The 20,454-nt window shown below is 46.3% G+C and overlaps 1 protein-coding gene across 2 annotated transcripts; it reads right to left on the bottom strand.

The window, feature by feature from the left end:
• Positions 1–4,620: 4,620 nt before the first annotated feature.
• pla2g6 (phospholipase A2, group VI (cytosolic, calcium-independent)) lies at positions 4,621–20,106 on the bottom strand. Of its 2 annotated transcripts, XM_084465078.1 has the most exons (18): positions 20,012–20,106; positions 19,112–19,335; positions 17,522–17,731; positions 16,702–16,882; positions 15,408–15,595; positions 15,136–15,232; positions 14,799–14,981; positions 14,279–14,387; positions 12,999–13,109; positions 10,260–10,350; positions 9,787–9,950; positions 9,373–9,523; positions 8,719–8,855; positions 7,457–7,611; positions 6,826–6,877; positions 6,624–6,739; positions 6,034–6,107; positions 4,621–5,689 (listed from the first exon to the last, which is right to left on the bottom strand). In XM_084465078.1, the coding sequence occupies exons 2-18, from the start codon at positions 19,327–19,329 to the stop codon at positions 5,545–5,547; spliced, it is 2,382 nt and encodes a 793-aa protein (XP_084321204.1). In that variant the 5' UTR covers positions 19,330–19,335; positions 20,012–20,106; the 3' UTR covers positions 4,621–5,544. The 2 variants fall into 2 exon arrangements, with proteins under 2 accessions (XP_084321204.1, XP_084321205.1); XM_084465079.1 differs by lacking the exon at positions 12,999–13,109.
• Between the last annotated feature and the right edge of the window lie 348 nt (positions 20,107–20,454).

Here is a 20,454-nt window from a genome sequence, read left to right as displayed (position 1 = left end):
CTTGATTTGGTTTGATTTTTATTAGGAATTTAAAAGTACAAACAACTCCAAGGAGTATCAAATATACAATAACCCCAGAGGATAGCACTTAAAAGCATTACTTAAAACCCTTATTTCCAAAGTGGCCCTCTACGTCACATTAAGTACACGCACATCATATTAACACACACATACTATAACTAACACACACATACTATAACTAACACACACATACAATAACTAACACACACACATACAATAACTAACACACACATACAATAACTAACACACACACACACAAACTATAACTAATACACACAAACTATAACTAACAAACACATACTTTTACATATATGGACACACATCCATATATGTATCACAGATGGATGCCTGTACATCTTAGATCACATAAGCACGGAGACAACAACCTTGTGGTGTTTAAAATAAGGGGCCGGTCTGGATAATGTAGTGGCTAGTGTGTCCCAGTGGAAAGAGACTAGGGTCGATCCCCAATGTCCACAGCTCAGCTGTAGACATTGAGCAAGATTGCTCACCACTACCTGTTCCTTAGTGAAATGTGCTCTGCTTTGATTTGGATGAATTACAAAACTGAAAAGTAAAGATACAATTTAAAAAAAGATAGGCCTTAAGGCTGGAAAGGTTTGCGTGTGTGTATGTGCTGACGTAATTGCGTGTCTCAGATAAGTAAACACAATAAATCCTGTTCAAAAGCCTTCGGGATAGAGAATGAACAAAGATTAATCATAAAGTTCAAGAAAGGTCAGAATGAACTGATGGCAATTCTTTGAAATGTTTTGTTTTGATCCTCATGATACACATGAAAGCTCTTGTTTAACACATAAAGAAGGTGATCAATAGTAGTAGTGTGTGTGTAATAGTGTGGTTTGGCATCTTTCCCTCGCCCTCAAGGCAGTACTGTCAAAATCATGCGACAAAATGTTCCCAGGAAATTAGCTCTAACCCTTTGCCTCTGTAATAAAAATGTCAGAATTATTAATCAAGGTGAGCATTAAGCATCAAAAAATCATACTCCATGAAATCCATGGCAGTCTCAACTCTATCAACTTCCATCCATTCCTACAAGCCAGTCTAGTGGGTGGAGTCTATCTAACCTCCTGGCAACGGAGCCAAGAGGGTGAGCAAACATCATACCCTCACGTGGCCGAGCCGGGCCATTCACACAGTGACGACGGTGGGGCTGAATGGAGACACAGAGGTTCAGACTTTGAGGAAGTACAAAGTACACAAGACAGCGACACACACACCCTCCCTGTTTTCTTTAATGCTGACATAAGTGCTGACAATGCAATACCATACTGAAATAATGAACATGATATTAGTATGGATATATTGGCTTGGATATTGGAGTTCAATGTCATTTTTCTAAAGTATCATCTTCTAGGCCGGGTGTCGACACCTTGCCCCTGCAAGTTATTGAAGGAATCCATGCAACAAAAAGCATTGTGTCCAAACTCAAAAAAACAAAATCAACTTTCACATACTGTAACCGAGGAGGGAAATTCTGCGATCGCCATCTCTGATATGTTGCAATCTGATTGGGCATCGCCCAGCTACAATCTGATTGGCCAGCCACCATCTTAGACTATATGTGATGCCGCCAGCAAGGAAGCAAACCAACAAAGAAATCCTAAGATTCTGGGAAGTGTTTCGGTGCTTGGGCTCATATTACCGCCTCACCGGTCCTCTCAACAGGGATTTTCTGCATCTTAGAATCCCATCATGTCATCCAGCGCCCCTATACTGACAGAAATGTGCCCTGATATGTCACCAACGTATAGACATACTATTTCCTATTTAGTCCGAAGCGACTTAAATGCATGTCATTAAGGGGCAGGTAGGGGTAAGGCACTATGAGTACAGGTAGACTACGGAGATCCATCCCTGCAGTGGGACTCAAAGACCATAGCCAGTGGACTATTCTGAACCAGATATGGATCTGAATCAGACCGCATATGAAAGCAGACTTCAATCAGATTTGAAAAGATCAGCTTCCATCCACTCAGAGTAAAATAAAACCCTCCATGTAGCCGTAAAATACCAGATCCAGAGATGGCAGAGACAGTTGAAGAAGCTCTGACGTCTGTTGTCATAATTAAGACTGGAGAAGCTTCAAGAATTAGGTTCTGTGCCGGAACGTTACCTGGTAGAACCCACAAGGTCATCTCTACCTCTCTGCTCCGCCTCTACAGACGGGTCGTATGGACTCGGACTCGAACGCCGACGAGACTTTCTAAACTCTGAAACACTGATGCAGAGCGGCAACGACACATAAACACAGCTGAAGGAAGGCAACTCTCACACACACACACACACACACACACTCAAACACACACTCACACACACACTCTCAGTCTTCTTCCAGGGTTTAACAGGAGTGAGCTGGCGGTCTTTTGTCTGGATGGAAGCGCTCAGGATGGCGGTACAATAGACGGAGACCCGAGATACCCCGAACACCTGATAACGACTAACAAAGCCTCTATTGACCAATTAGAGAGCGGCGTGGAGGGGGGAGCGAAGGGAACAGGGTATGTGTGTCACTGTGTCTCCTCTTACCGTTTATTGGGACCGAAAAATTAGTTGATATCATGTCAAGTTGTTTCCCTCGAAATTGCGTGCGTGTGTGCGTGAGTTTCTATGTTTCTGTATGTGTGTGTGTGTGTGTGTGTGTCTCTCTCTCTTGTTCTTACTGTGTGTGTTTGTTCAGAGGTAGAGATGGGTCTCATTCTGTATGGGCAGGCTCTGACCTTGTCCTCAAAACTATTATTCTGACACAGTACAAGGGTAGCAGAGAGAGGGAGCGAGAGACACACAGGAGGCAGAGACAGAGAGACAGAGAGAGAAAGAGAGACGGGGAGAGAGACAGAGAGAGAAAGAGAGAGAGAGAGAGACAGAGAGAAGGAGATAGAGAGAGAGAATAGAGAGAGAGAGACAAGTGAATCACAACTGGTGATAATGAGTCAGTTAGATACAGCAGTATATATAAATATATACTGAGGACTGGCCATGGACACACACACACACACACACACACACACACACACACACACACACACACACACACACACACACACACACACACACACACACACACACACACACACACACAGAGAAACAAATTTTGAAACTTTAAGTGTGTGTCACTACAGCGTTTACAACAGGGAGAGGTGTACGAGGAGGAGGAAAGGAGGAAGGAAGAGGAGAAGGAGGTGGATTTGAGCTTTACTGGTTGTTGCACTGTACAGCTTACGGTACAGCTTACAGTGCAGCTTACAGTACAGATTACAACCTTATTGAGAAAATTCCAGGTCAGCTTACGTCTGTCTCCAACTGTGTCTATTATTGCACACACACACACACACACACACACACACACACACACACACACACACACACACACACACACACACACACACACACACACACACACACACACACACACACACACACACACACACACACACACACACACACACACACACACACACACACACACACACACACCGAACCCCTGTAGTGCGGGGACATGGATGACGCGTGTTGGAAAGGATAATCAGCCAGCTGTACGCACCCCCATGGAGCTGCGCGGAACAGCCGACCCCACATGCATGAGGTCCCGGGTTCACACACACAGACACACACGCGCGCGCACGCGCACAAAAACAGAGCAACACGCCATGCACAAGACCACACTCACACCTCCCCCACACACACCAGCACACATTCGCACACTCAAATACTACACACACACACACACACACACACACACACACACACACACACACACACACACACACACACACACACATACACACACACACACACACACAGGTGATCTTGACCTGTAGGCCTCTAGCATTTAATCAAATGCAAGTAATTGATGGCCACATTTTTTGTTCTTTGTAAAATAACAATATCTGCTTCTTTGACTTGTGTGCCGGGTTGGAATCCGCTCACCTTTCTGTGTCACTGTTATGCCTCAAAATACTGTCAACGTGATTTCCAGATAGTGTTTATACTGTCTTGACGCTACACCTGACACACGCCTTCCTTTTACGGCTTTTTTTTTCCCCCAGTCTGCCTTCCTCTGAGGATATATCGCCATCTGTCGGTTCAGCTGAGGAATGTCATACAGTTACACCAATTTGTGTGACTGAATCAAACTTCAACCTCGTGACGTTACTTTTATTATTGTTAACACCCGTCGAACTCTGGTTTCGTTGATTATCTTCAGGTTTATCATTTTATGACTTACTATGGATGTATTTCCTGGTTTATGTTGGTCTATACTAGTTAGTACGACTTACGTGAACTTCACTGGAAAGGTCCAGGCTCCTCTTTCTTTATTAAAGACAGATCCAGGAGATATAAATTGTTAAGTATTCTGTCTGGCAGCTGCCACGATGTGACTTGCCAAATAAAATGTGATAATTTACAGTTTGATGTACACGTTTTTAATCTTCTAAACTTTCATTCCATTTAATGGTGGTTGCGGCCAAGCACACAAGACATGGGCTACTGTTGCATATGGATTCCAAGACTGGGGAGCAAGAGAAACGTGCAAGGAAAACCAAAAACCGTTACAAAGTGCAAAAAAGACACTTGGACAAATGGACATGTCTTGGTTATTTTATCAAATAATCGACATAATTATAGCACAAACTTGTTCATATTAATAATGATAAAAATGTGACATACAGAAGAAAATTCCAGTTAGGCAGTGCAATGACTTCAAGGATTTGGTTCGGTGGTCTGTATTTAAGTGGTAACAGCATTATTGGTTTGATATTCACGTTTACGCCGTAACAACGAGAAGGGAAATATGAAATTTTAAATATTTGTTTAAAAAAAAGAAAGAAAATAGTTTAACTCTGAACTCATGAGGTCTGTCACTCATGATATGACCTTCACAGACCGGCCTAAATGCATCAGATAAATATGCAGTTGTTATGGAAACATGTTGCGCAAGAGTGCAGTAGCAAAGGGTGGACAACCAACGTTCCAGCAGTCGAGGCCACGGTCGGCATGATCTCATCAAGTATGCAACACCACATCTCCACCCCTTAGACATTATTAGGAGGAACCAAAGTTGGTGAGAAACTGGTCATTGCAATCGCAGTTTGTGATTGGCTTGTTTCTGGTAATGTCACTGTGACAGGTTGTGTCTCTGCAGTGTGATGTCATTATTGTTGTTGTTTAGGGAGACTTTCAAAAGACTTATTCCTGTCCCTCGAGAAAGGCAGTTTTTTTTAGCAGCCATTAGGTCACTTGCTACCACACACAGTAACACCTCGGTGTGTGTGTGTGTGTGTGTGTGTGTGTGTGTGTGTGTGTGTGTGTGTGTGTGTGTTTCATTTCATGTGTTCAGACGTTTCAGTGCAGTAAAGGAGTGGAACCTGGCGATCCACAAGGACTTTGCTGCAGAACAAAGCATGCACACGCCACACGCTTTCTGTTGTTTCTCCACTCATGCTCCTACTCCCCAGCCAACTCCTCCTAGAGTCCCTGCTCCTCCTCCTGCTCCCCTCATTGGGGGATCAGCCTCTGAGCCAGGGTCTGGAGGACCTCCCTGTTCTCGTACAGGTACATCTGGGTTTCCCACAGCATGTCCACCAGGGCCGCGTCGCTCACCTCGTCCAGAAGCACCTCCTGGGAGAGCTGTGGGCTCAGCCTGGTGTGGGGGAGGGGAGGGTACGGTTAGCACTAGTGCAATAGGTGATGCTAATCATGCATATCCAATAAGTGTCTACACACACAGCAGCATGGAAGAAACATACTTGATATGCGATATCTACTGTTACTACAGAGGTCCCACTACCACTACTACCACTACTTCTAACTACAACCCTCAGCCCAACTTGTAAGTCCCTTTGGATAAAAGCGTCTGCTAAATGATTACATGGAAATGAAAGGAGGTATGGTAAGCGCTTCTGTGCATGCAGCCCATTAGCTGCTAACGCTAACTATGCTACAGGAAAAACCCATGAAGACAGGATTAACAGTCGAGGGACCGACCGGTTGTAGATGGTGTCGGTCATCTCACACCAGGCCGTGGCTCTGTCTACCGCACAGCCGTCAGAGTCGGTACACTGGAGAGACACAGACAGGAGACAGAGAGAGAAACAGAGACAGAGAGAGAAACAGAGACAGAGAGAGAAACAGAGACAGAGAGAGTATCAGAGACAGAGAGAGAAACAGAGACAGAGAGAGTATCAGAGACAGAGAGAGTAACAGAGACAGAGAGAGTATCAGAGACAGAGAGAGAAACAGAGACAGAGAGAGTAACAGAGACAGAGAGAGTATCAGAGACAGAGAGAGTATCAGAGACAGAGAGAGTATCAGAGACAGAGAGAGTAACAGAGACAGAGAGACGGGGACAGATACACAGAAACAGAGACGGAGAGAGAGCGACAGACAGACAGACAGACAGAAACAGAGAAACAGAGACAGAGATTATGTTGAATGTTATTAAGGCGATGTGGATTCAACACTATATTCTGTCAGTAGCCACTTGACTATCAGGACTAGATTGGCCTCTAGGATTAGACTGGCCTCTAGGACTAGATTGGACCCCAGGGGGTCCAGGCCCCTGATGTCACACTCACACAGTCCACCAGCATCTTGCCCAGCTCCTTCGCGCCCACAATGCTCTTGGCCAGCTCCAGGGGGTTGGAGGGCCGGAACACATCCACCGAGTTCACCACCACCTGGGGGGGCTTCCCTGGAACACACACAAAAAAAGAGGATATAAACTCACAACAGCCTTCACACGTACAGTATTTGATACAGATAGTATTTGTATCTCACCAGTGCCCAGGGAGACCACTATGCCCAGCTTCTGGACCTCCTGGCCACGGCCCTGAGACCAGACAAGAACAACACTTTATATAAGGTGCAACTGTGGGGGGAATTTTCACCACGTCAATCGTTTCTGTGTTAAACTGTTTAGAATAAAGAGTCATCCAACTTATAACAATTAGGCAAATTTAATTAAGTAAAAAAGGTACAATAACATACAACAAACAAACAATAATTGGAGAGCTCCCCAATGCATCGGCAAAAGCAAGGACTTCTTATACAGTGGCAGACAGGTCTCAGGCTGCTGAATACAGCTCTGCCCACAATAAAACCATAGTATTGGTTAACCAGATGGTAAACTATCGATGACCTCCTCAGGATGTCATAAAGGGGGGCGTAGCCGTGCCTTATCAGTTGGAGCGCTTTCTCCTCGACCTTTGCAAGGGGGCCAGGAAAACAGTTAGAGAAACAGAATGTGAAAATCTAATTTTCCCATTACACAACCCAAATACTAAAGTACATAATGTTGACTCAATATCCCTATGGGTGGGATGGTCAACACCGATGCTGACAGAACAACGCCAGAAACTGCTGTGTGCGTGAGAGAGTCAGTGAGTGAGTGAGTGAGTGTCTGAACAACCTCTGCCTTCAGAGCCTTGTTGTACTGGTGGATCTCCGTCATGGCGTCTAGCGTTGGGTTATTGGACAGCAGTCCACCGTCCAGGAAGCGACCCATTGGTCGGAAATAGGTGGGGGCGGCACCACTGGAGCGGGCTGCCCTCCAGACCAGCTGCTCTGATTGGATGAAATGATATCAATATGTAAAAACATATATTATCACTTCTACATGAGGTTTGAAATGGCACCTCACCAAACCACACCTAATGGTAACATAGTGGACCTTTTCACCCTACATGTTATTGTGATCCCGTTCATTTCTACCCATAATCCAATGTGCACATGCAAACAGGGACACACACACACACACACACACACACACACACACACACACACACACACACACACCTTCGTCGGTCACCTTCCTACGCTTCCTTGCGGGCTCCTGAGTGTATCCTACAATCAACACATCCTCATCCTCCCATCCTGCAACAGCAACAGGGTCGCCACTCAGACGCCAACCATGGGATTTGTGACGTCACAACACATACAGACGTACGCAAGAGCTCATTTCACGCGTGCACCAGCACACCAGGATGAAGGTGAAATAAATCAAATGAAGATAAAAATTAGGACTTTCCCCTTGCTGTAAGTGGAACGTTTAAAGCAGCCACTAGAGGGACTCCAGTTTGAGGTGAGCGATGACTGAACATTGAGGATCTAGGGCACTGGCCTCGGGAGGGCTGCGAGGATGTTCTGTGAGGATGAAAGAGGACCAACACACATCCCCCTTTTCTGGGCCGCTGTCAAGTGGTCTCCTGTTCTCAGTGATTAAGAAAGCAGGGAAAGTATTCGGGACTTGCTTGGAAACCACCTACAGAGTAAACAAGATGCAGCTACCTCCAAACAATCTTTCATTAGCTTGCTATTTACCCCCCCCCCTCCCAGAGCTGCAGTAAGTAGAGATAGCAATTAGCATTTAGCTAATTTGCTTTGTAGTGAGAAGTAGCAGGTAGACTGTCTCTGTGGTAGTGAATAGGAGAGGTTATGTTCGATTGTGGAGACGGCAGCTCTCGTGCACTGTCGCGAACTCTCACTCTCGTGCACTGTTGCGAACTCTCACTCTCGAGCACTGTCGCAAACTCTCTCTCGTGCACTCACTCCCCAATTCCCTCCCTCCAGTGCCCGCTCCCTCCCCTGCCCTCCCCTCCTTTGCCCGCCCCCTCCCCTGCCCCTCCCTCCCCTTGCCCTCCCCTCCTTTGCCAGCTCCCTCCCGTGTGCTACCTTGTGGGATGGTGAGTGGCTGGAAGGTGGCGGTTGAGGCGTAGGGCGGCACCCTGGCCAGGGAGGGGGGGTCATAGTTCCTGAAGATGTGCAGCTCCCCGGGGTGCCGGTCCGCTAGCACGCTGGTCACCATCACCCTGGAACCAGAGGGGGAAGCAGGGGGGGAACCAGAGGGGGGAACCAGAGGGGGAACCAGGGGGGGAACCAGAGGGGGAACCAGAGGGGGGACAAGGAGGGAGGAGAAAGAAGCCAAATGAGGAGAGGCAGACGGTTTAGATAAACAGGGACCTATGTCTATAGGTTTCAAACCCTGGAAAGCCTGATACGCATAGGTGTCCCGGCGATGCCTGAATTATAATCTGCTAATGAATTACATATTGGTGACGGCCCCTTACATACGAAACACGAGCAAACCACCACCAACGACTTCAGTGGGGTGCTGATATAGAGTTAAGGCACAAACACATCCGATTTTGTATTTCTGATTCTGATTTAGGAATCTGTGGATATCGTGTATCGTACCGGCTCACCAGTCAAACATTGACTTTGGGTACAAGTCCTTTGGTCCCTGTGTCTATGTGTTGCGGGTCGCTCGAGCCTCAGTGATGGAGGCCTTGTGTGTATGAGGGAGGTCTTCGTCACTCGCGGCGTTACCTGGGGAAGCGCACGTCGGCCATCTTGGTGTTCTCACCAAACTCCTTCTTCAGGAAGTCCTCGAGCGGCGCCGACTCGTACGGCCGGGAGCCCTTGAACACCTGCTCCTTCATCCTGAAGTACAGGCAGCGCAGGTACTCCATGGACTTACCTGTGGGGGGGGAGCAGACCCGGGTGTGTGAGTCAGAACCACGCCGGACGGACCCGTCCACGCACCACCCGACACCGCTTCGCAGAAACACACGCGCACACGCACACACACACACACACACACGCAAATCCCTCTCACTGCCACACAGACCCAAACCTGAAACCGTCTCACACACATACACACACACCTAGCTCCGAAAAAACACATCTCACACTCCCTCCGATACAGAAACACACACACCGAGCTGCATTACACACACACACCATGGATGATGGCCAGGGCCAGGATGCCCCCTGTGCTGGTGCCGGACACCCAGTCGAAGAGCTCCCTGGTGGGCCGGCCCGCCTCCCTCTCCAGGGCGATCAGCAGCTGGATCAGAACCAGACCCTTGATCCCCCCTCCGTCCAGACACAGCAGCCGGTCTGCCCTGAGAGAGAGAGAGAGAGAGAGAGAGAGAGAGAGAGAGAGAGAGAGAGAGAGAGAGAGAGAGAGAGAGAGAGAGAGAGAGAGAGAGAGAGAGAGAGAGAGAGAGAGAGAGAGAGAGAGAGAGAGAGAGAGAGAGAGAGAGAGAGAATTATATCAGTCGGGTGTAGTATGAGGAGCAAACAGGCAACATGACAATGGAATAACGAATAATGGAATCCAATGACACAAAACGTGACAACAAAACGATGGATTAGAGCAACAGTATGAGAGTACAGTAGACAGACAGTAGAACGCCGGACATGTGACCTACTTCTTCCTCTGGGTTTTACCGCCATCCACCGCCGATGACCCCCGACTCATCGCCCCGACTGAGGCCGCCACGTGCATTAGGTCATCAAAGCCTGTGCACGCACACACACACACACACACACACACACACACACACAATACAAGCATGCTAATGACCCAACGACTTACAGTGCATTCAGGCCCCTGTCAATAGGTCCTCAAAGGCTGTGCACGCACACACACACACACACAACACACATTTACTAATGACCCAATGGCTTCAATGGCATCAAAAGCAGTACATTACGGCTGGGAGTCCAGCACCATACTACCCTCCCTCCCCTCCCCCCACACACACATACTGTGAAGACACATTTAGAGGTCACATTTAGATTTTAATATGCATCGTATCATGGATGACGACCTCTAGTGGCCATGGAGGTGGAATGCATAAATCACACGTGATTTATGTTTATGTCAGTTCTTTTCGAGATTAACTCGAAAGTAATTTGAAGTAATAACCACCTCCACATGCAGAAGGCATCGTTTGTAAATGAAAGCTCAATTAATGGTTGTGAAGACAGAGGTCACATTTAGATTTGATTTGGTTCTTTAGAACACATATCAGCGGTGGGGTTTCGCTATGTATGAGGCCAGTTTGATTTGTAATCACACCGGGCGGCACTTGCCTGATTGCGGCACGTGAGGTGAGTGAGCACGGGTGAGGCAATAAAGGTCTGCGAGTTCCGGTCGGGCCATGAAGGGTTTGTGCACAGGAGAACGCGAGAGCACGCATTGGTAGGTAATTCATTTTTTGAACCAAGGTGTAGTTTGCACAATGCTCAGGTTTCTGGCACTTTTTCCCGTTCGCATGGGACGGCGCAGACGTCCTTAGTGACGTCTCGGGCACGTTTGGTGGAGGCGCACGTGGTAGAAATGTTTGTATGGAAGACCATTGATTATTAGATAACACAGTGATATTAGATAACATAGCGATATTGTAATTATATCATTTTGTTTATGGTAATATCTAACAGATTTATTTGGATTTGATTTAAATGTTTGATTACGCATTTTGATTTATTTGGAGAACTAACTTGATTTAATTTCTCTTTATCAATAGGTTTTCAACCTAATCCTAATCCGGAATGCTTGTTACATAATAAATGTTCAATAAAAACAAGGAAAAGGATTTTAGCTGTCCTGCGTCCTCTGTCTATCCATGCCATTTCAAGTTGGGCAAGCACAACAAATGACAACAAAACCCAGATAACGACACATACAATATACATTATGATACACTTCCTTGACAGGGACAAAGACAAGAGGTGGACAAACAAAGAACGTTTTCACTGGAAACGCTTTGAAATAGTGGTGGTGGGTCTGAATATCACCGAATATATGAGACCCATGCCTGGCTGTATGACCGCTGGTCCGGTAAAATGGTATGGATTCTCCCTACGGTACGAATCTCAGCAAAACTGTTTAACCGGTACAGTAGTAAATTGATTTTTTTCTCTATCAATTTACTCTGGAGGAAAGAGAGGCGCCTAACACTGATCCGTGCAGAGTGAAACATAAACAGTGCGCACTGCATTTAAATCCAGCCGATCAATGTCAACGGAGCTCTGAGGACGGGGATTGAATGGACTGAACTAGGGGAGTAACACCAAACACCAAAGAAGAAAACGACAGCGAAGAAGAATTGATGCCGCAAAAGGTTTTCTTTTGTCCATACTTTGATAGGGGGTTTGGCTTCAAATGAAATGACACTGGGGCAAACTACAGTGTATCATCTTCCCCTGCCTTCTAGCGCCAGTGTTTTATCGTGATTTATTTTAGTTCATACCCTGATTTGTTTGGCCATACCGCCCACTAGGGGAGACAGCACCGACTTGTACCATTTTGTTTTGTCTTTTGTAAACAATGCAACTTCAAAGAAGACGAGGGAAAGCTTGGCAAGAACAGCACAGCTAAAAAAAGAAAAATAAATTTAAAATATATATATATTTTCTTTTTTTTCCCGCTACGTACCGAAATGAAACGTACATCGAACCGTTAGACCCGTACCGAAATATTTCGGTTTGAATACGCGTATCGCTACACCCTTACTGCAGACCTTCAACAGGGACGTCCTGTTTCCTTTGCCAGTGGGCGGCTGGAACGAGGCCGGATGTTCGTTGTTAACCCCGAAGACATGAATAGAAAGAAAGGCACAGCTTCTATCGATGTATTTTTGGATGACAGACAAGTGAAGCAATGTTTTGTCTTTCCAGGCTATTCTCGTCGGACACGTTGACAACCTAGGAGGAGCTAATCTAAGACTTAGATGAACACAGATGGAGTAACGATTCGCAGCGAATTAAATTTCAGGAATGCACAATAACAAAATCTGTGTATAGTGGAATTGACAGGTTGAAGGTGGGGTAGATTCAAGCCATCTCCACCACATACCACCATATCATTTTAGCAGTGTTATTGCTCCTTCCTTACAATCATTGTATTAAACCCGCCCCATATTACATAAAACGGTTGTGATTGGCCCAACCCGGAACAGATCTGCTGGAAATCTGTCTGTCAGATGCATATGCTAGGAGTGCAAGTAAAACATGAGCTTGCAGATTCATCTGGTTCCCAGGCTACATTCTAACATGGAAGGAGGGCCAAACTATAGGACAAGGTGTGGACATGGCCTCAGCACCACTTGCCTGGTGGTGGAGGTTGGGTGGATAGCTGGGGTCGGGTGGAGGATAGTGTTTACCTATGGCTGGAGCAGAGGGTGTAGCTGAGGGGGGGCTGCTAGGCGTGGGGGGGTGGCAGCGTTGGACACCCACGCTACAGAGCATGTCCAGCAGGATCTTTCTATTAGGACCTGGCATGCATGCATACACACACAAATGGGTTAGACATGCACACACACACACGCACGCACATGCAGAGAGAAGGAGAGGGAGACTGAGACAGAGAGAGAGAGAACTGGAAATGGATTGAGAAGATGTCAAGTAAGTGATTATCGTGCATCAACAAAAACCAATAAACACATTCTCTTCCTTGCTCCAAACACAGATGTTCTCCTTATTCATCTTAAAGTTGCAGTTCGTAACATTTCAACTAGCTCATAGCTTAAAATAACCTGAAAATATCTGAAGACAATGCTTATGCCTAGATTGTGAGTTTAAAAAGTTATTGATAAAATCACATCCTATAACAGATGTATTCTACAAATAAAAAATGCTGGGCAGCCGGTAAGTTTCCCTTTATTACAAGAATCATACTATCGACACTCCAAAAAACCTTAAAGGTCCCTGACCAGACCACCCACTGAAGACTGTAACTCACAGTTGAACTCGGAGGTTGTTATGACAACCATTGTCCCCATTTAAAAAACAAACAAATACGTAGTGTGAGGATATACCTCCGGTTAGGATGAGGTCATCACTACATGTTTAATGTGGGGATCAACTGTCACCAGCCTTCTACAGTTGAATGAGCTCATGACATGCTACGAAGAAACATAGCTGCTATCTAGTTAGCCACCAATTCAACAGGAAAACACCTGAAAACCAGGATATGTTGGTCTCTAGAAAAAATATATATTTTAGCTAACCTCAGTTCATTCTAACATAGCCATGAAATGCAATGATAGAATTATTAGAATTAGTAAAGTTGAAAAAAAGAAAGAATTTCTTGCAATTAGCATTTTGCATGAAATCCTTTTGAATGTAACCTAATGCCTTTGCATAGAGAACCATCCATGTATTATGTATGTCATGTTATGCTATGTATTATGTATATGCACACATGCTTGTGAGTGACACCAGATGTTTGCGCGTTATAAACATCTCCAACAGCAAAGGCAAGGGTAGATTCTTTCTGCCCTTTTTTATGGCTGTGATACTGTTTCTGTGTAGTCACTAGTGGACACACACACACACACACACACACACACACACACACACACACACACACACACACACACACACACACACACACACACACACACACACACACACACACACACACACACACACACACACACACCTTTGCTAGTGCGAGCGGCGATGAGCCCAGGGGTCTCTCCCAGGTCGTTGTGGATCTCCACATCCGCCCCGAACACAATCAGAGCCTTGATCAGGTCCATTTGGTCCATCTGGGGCCCCAACCCAAACACACACAGGAGGAGACTCAAACATTGCAGCTCTGATCTCGCATCTCGTCATGTACAGCTCAGTCCCGTTCACACAAATGGAGATCACCAGAAATCAAAAGAAATCAGAGATGCCCATATATCAACAGAGATGATAAAAAAACCAAAAAGACCATCCAGAATCATTTAAAATCACAACAAACCATCAGCACCAGAAATGCTAAAAACAAAACTCCTACTTTGGACCTGACCCACACTAGGAACTGTAGAGACAAGAAATGTCTTAACTATTTTACATTCACACACACACACACACACACACACACACACACACACACACACACACACACACACACACACACACACACACACACACACACACACACACACACACACACACACACACACACACACCTTCATGGCGAGGTGCAGCGCCGTGTTGCCGCCCTGCCCCCTGAGGTTGGCGTCAGCCCCGTGGGTCATCAGCACCATGGCCGCCTCGAAGCGCCCCCTCTTGGTCACAATGTGCAGCGCACTCTCCCCCGTCTTACTGAGGTAGTTCACCGCACAACCCCGCTCCAGCAGCATCCTGCACATCTGGGAGGGGAGGGCGCAGCGAGGGATTAGATAAGATGTACTTTACATGGCATGAATATATATGCCGTGTGTGTGTGTGTGTGTGTGTGTGTGTGTGTGTGTGTGTGTGTGTGTGTGTGTGTGTGTGTGTGTGCGTGCGTGCGTGCGTGCGCACCTCAGCGGTCTTGGACCAGTGGAGGGGACTTCCTCCGTAAACCGGATCCTCAGCCTGGAGCTGTCCTGGGTCAGCAGTAAGGACCGCCTCCGCACACCTAACACACATACGCACACACCCACACAGCTCACTGAAGTCCCTCATGTACATACAGCAACACATGTACCCATGGTAAAAACGCATTACATTTTTTTAACTGGTTTCCCCACAGACCCAGGACCAACAGAAAAAACATTTATCTGTTTAATCCTCACGCGGCGGCCCATTCTTACCCCTTTTCGCTGTACTTCATGGCCGAGTGGATGGGGTAGCCGCTGCTCCCCGTCACGTCGCAGCGCGCCCCTCCGCCCAGCAGGGCGGCCACGGCCTCGGTCCGGCCCAGGCGGCACGCCACGTGAAGCGGGGTCTCCCCTGCAGCGTTCAGCTCGTTAACGCCGGTGCAGAGACGTGAACACAGCACCTGGTGGGGAAAAGAGACATTTGACACGGTCACTCTGCTGAATAATAGATTATTCCCTTTATTCATTAGCAGTATATTAGGGGCCCGGAAACTGGAGTGGCTATGAGGTGTTTGACCTGCCAATCAAAGTACACATAACCTACAGCCTAGGCATCTCCAATGACATCTATATGATTACACTAGGAGTCTTAGTGAATACCCAAGGAGGACAACAGGACAGCAGTGTGTAAATAGCTAGTAACTGTACAGTGTTCTGCACAGACGATAACAACGCGCACAGGCCTTGTTTACCAGCGTACTGGGAACCCCGCTACCTCCTGAATCACTGTTTAGAGGGGAGCCCTCTCAAACTCACTGCGCTGTGATAGTAGAATCATGTCTTGTTTTCTATTCTTAGGACGTTAAGAGCTGTTAACATTACTGGCAGATTTTTAGCCAAAGGGACTTGTTAGGTCCCATGGAGATACGTACCATTATAATGCAGGGGTTATGCATCTTGCTCAAGGATGCTGTGGGCATGAGGGTTAAACCAACCACTAGCCTGCCCTGGGAGTGGTACAGGATAACTACATAATGAGCCATTAACATATTCATCCTTGTAAAACAAATGATATTCCACATTGATGCATCACGATTGTCACGGAACCAAAAGAAAAAGAGGAAAAAATTAAATACCCAACCCACTTATGAAAGAGTGGACTAGCATGAGAGCAAAACGTCATTCCTAAAAGGGTGGGATAGGGTTGACCAGAATGATATCATTGATTTCTGGAAACGATTACCAAATATTACAAAGCATCAATTTGTGTGTCAGGGGGGCTGGGCCGTGGCTAGGGTGTGTCTGACTCCCAGTGGAAAGGTACTGGGTTTGATCTCCCATGTTCACAGTATACTTGTAGCATGGCATGCTACAAGAAAGCTACATTAACCCCTAGCTGCTCCTGTGAACCATGTGTATCACAGTCCTGTTTTGCAGTCACTTGGGATTAAAGTGTCTGTTATGTGAATAAAATGGTACATATTGCCACAAATGACTGTAAACATAGAAACAGTAACCGTGGAGAATGATGGGGAACAAGTCGGAAGTGGGGGGGGCGGAGCGTCACCTTGACGACGGCAGCCGTTTCCTGCTTGGCGGCGCAGTGCATGGGCGTCTCGCCGTTGTGGTCGGCGATGTCCGTGCGCGCCTGGCTCTCCTCCAGCAGCTCCCGCACGCACACCACGTCGCCCCGCTCGCACGCCACATGCAGCGGAGTCTGGCCCAAGGCGTTGCGAGCGTTGAGCTGGCTGGCCGGGGTGGGGGGGGGACATGCCAATCAGACAGGATGTGTGGTTAATATCTAGTGCACACTGAGCTTTCAGCTGGCAGCGGCACTAATGTTTTCCTGTGCAGCTGAGTGTTGAAGCCCAACCTAGTTGAGACCCCACCCTGGGCTGTAGCACACAGCTCAGATTTTCCAACCATTACACATCAAATACTATCAATTTAAACTTTGACCCCCGTTTGACCCAGACCTTTTAAAACACGGCTAATCCTATTAGATATAGTGTGTAGCTATTAGCTATGTTTTGACGTACAGGCTATAGCAAAGGAATCCAACCACACATTAAGTCAGCATCTCTGAGATACCAAAGCTATTCAATGTACATTATCAATCTCATCACAACCTCTGAAACCAAACTTATTTTCTGTCGGTAATGGCCATCAATCAGGGTTTCAGTGCTCATTCTAGATTTCCTAGATTTCTGTGGTCAACGGTAAGATGGTAAGAATGTTTGTTCTAAATAATTTCAAAGAGAGGCTATAAGACAGATGTACCAACACATCCCTATATAATCAAAAACTAGGTACTGCCAGCTCCCATCATCTCACAGCATACTCAGTGTAAAAGCACACGGACAGCGGTAAAACCCATGAACACTGACCTCTGGATATAGTTGTGTTTCAGACACTCCCGCAGGCCCCGGTCCACAGCAATATGGGCGGAGCTCCAGTCTGGGTGGCTGCGGAGGCAGTCCACGATTGGCTGGGTGTTCTCCGCCTTCAGGTGTAGGGTCTCGTAAAAGGGGCGGAGCTTGAGGGCGTACTGCGGGAACCAGTTGAGGGCGTCCTCCTCCGCTGGCACCTGGAACAGCCTGGTGGGAGGGGGGGGGCAAAGGACAATGACCGCCCCCATTACTTTATCTAATTATCTTTATCTTATTTATATGGCAGATGCTGAGTTCCTCTGGCAGGCGGTTTCAGATGCACTATAGGCAGCAGGATAATGAAATCTAATCTTGATTCTTGAATCTCGATCCCCCATATCCTCAGCCTACCTGTAGGCTTCCAAGAGCAAGCTACCCAAACCCCCTACCTGCACCTTCACCACATGTAATAACTATTTATTAATCAAACAGACACTTTCATCTGAAGACACTTGCAGTGAATTCAGATGCATGTCTTTGGAGGAGCAGGTAGTGGTTAGGGCATCTAGCTCAAGGATGCTGAGGCTGTTGACTACTGGAATCAAACCTAGAACATTTAGACAGGGAGTCCAATGCTAAAGTAGCCACTATAATAACGGGCCTCTTTGTATCTGTATCTGTATCTGGGTTCCCCGTAAGTCAGTTAAAAAAAAAGAAATAAATAAAAGACAAATAATAGATCAAAGAAGATGAAGTGCATCTGATTTTATAAGATCAAGTATATGAGTTCTACTGGACAGGCTGCTTCACAGGCAGGTTTAACATAACACTACAGACTACTGGCTTTGTACACCACACCCCCGCCCCTCCTCGCTCCTTTCCTCCTCCCCCTCCCTGGGTCAGAATGACTCACCACCAGAAATCAAGAAAACACTCAGTATGTGGGCAGCAAGCTGCAATCACAGGGGACCACTGTCCTCAGTGCATGTCAGTTGTAACGTGAGAAAACATATCTGTGAAGAACCACAAATTTGAACCCAACTAACAAAGTCTAATGTCTACATAGAATAAACGCCTGAGACGGTCCCCTCTTGGGTCTTGTTGACTCGAAAAAACGTATTGTATACAAGTATGTTTGTTTGTAAAGGAATATGTCTTGTGCTTGTAAATGTTTATCACTATAATTCACAGATCTTTTGAGTACTTTTCCAATCGTCCCACTGTCAAAATGTTCAATATGAACTTGATGGGGTATAATCATTTCTATAGGAAACAATTTGACGATGTGTGTGGTTTTAAGAAGAATAACCCAAGCTGCCTCAACCACCATGAGATCGTTTTAGACTCAATCAATATTTAAAAAAAAAGTTCTCTTGTATTGAATCCTTCGGGATTCGTTTGTTCTGACCGAATCGTTCGCGAATCGCCCATGCCTAGTGTGTGTGTGTGTGTGTGTGTGTGTGTGTGTGTGTGTGTGTGTGTGTGTGTGTGTGTGTGTGTGTGTGTGTGTGTGTGTGTGTGTGTGGCATGCAGGTTGTTGCATGTATGCATGTATACACACACACACAGCTACGCCCAGCAACCGGCAGTGCTGTAATGTATCCCCACCTGATAGCCACAGTGGGATTCTCCAGACACATGAGCACACAGTCCCATGACTGGCAGGCCGGGTTCCTGTACAGAACCATGCGACCCTCCTCCTTCAGCCGGACCTTGCCTCCGGTGCCGTAGTCGGACAGCGGCACATCCTTCACGCGGTACGGGTTGGAGAAGAGATTGGACGACACGGACGAGACAGTGTCTAACAGCCGACCCAGAAACTGCATGGTCACCTTTGGAGACAGAATGTGGGTTAAACAGACCTCAAATGCACGACGACGTCTACTCACTGTAAAACTAGGGCCTATGGTCTGCTGTCTGAAACATATTTCAAGTATTACCTTAGCTATTGTTTATCAGCCAATGACAGACATGAACTAGGCATACAAGCCCATGCATGATTCAATGCATTGAATCATGCTGCATTCGGTACATTCAACACTATGAACACTTCCTACTCTAGACACGGGAGTATTGGATTGACAAAACTACCACCGTTTAATAAGTTGGGTTTGTGTATGTATATATATAATGTATATTTTGCTATTACTTCTTTTTATTTTTTGGCCTCTGATTACCTCGTATTTACAGTCCTGTGCTCTCTACTGTGACACCCGACATATCCCATGTGGTATTAAGGAAGTACAGGCCTGCATCCATTTTAACATATTATTGCACATTCCCTGTATCCACACCCCTACTCCACTCTTGGTGGATCTCTCTCATGAGTCTGGTCTTATGTCGTCTCAGTGTGCAGATCACACTGGCTCTCAGATGTCACGAGTTTCTCACCGTTCACAATGTATTTGACACACGCCACACAGTGTAACTAGGTGTATGTCTGTGCCGGTTAAATGCATTTCGTTCCGCATTGTTTGTGCCTATATACTAAAGCAGTGAGCCACCTACCTCTCCAGTGAGTGTAATCGCATTAGTTTAGAATGAGCTTGATGCTGTTCGTAGGGCTGCTTCTTGCACGCCGTGGAGTTGACTTCTGAGTCCTGACGTCAACGTCAACAACCACTGAGTCACTGCAACCAAGCATGCTTTGATTGACGTAGGCATCAGACCAACCAAAGGTAGCAATGGGAATTCAGCGAGCACACACGCACGACACCTTTGCAACGCCGCCAGTATATTTATTAGGGTTCGGTTTATTCGAAACACAAACTGACAACACGCATGGACAAAACAAGGAAAAAATAGTGCTGCAAGTTCGATATTGGTTTAGTCAATTATAAACGATTATTTAAACGCTGTGAAGGATGGGTAATATATATATACATACATTTAAAAAATCCCTTATCATAATAACCAAGTGATCACGACTTATTTGACTTCATGTATTTAAT

Source organism: Micromesistius poutassou, assembly GCF_964030765.1.
Source record: "Micromesistius poutassou genome assembly, chromosome: 3".
In the NCBI taxonomy this organism is placed as follows: Eukaryota; Metazoa; Chordata; class Actinopteri; order Gadiformes; family Gadidae; genus Micromesistius; species Micromesistius poutassou.
This window is presented reverse-complemented; position numbering and strand designations above follow the sequence as displayed.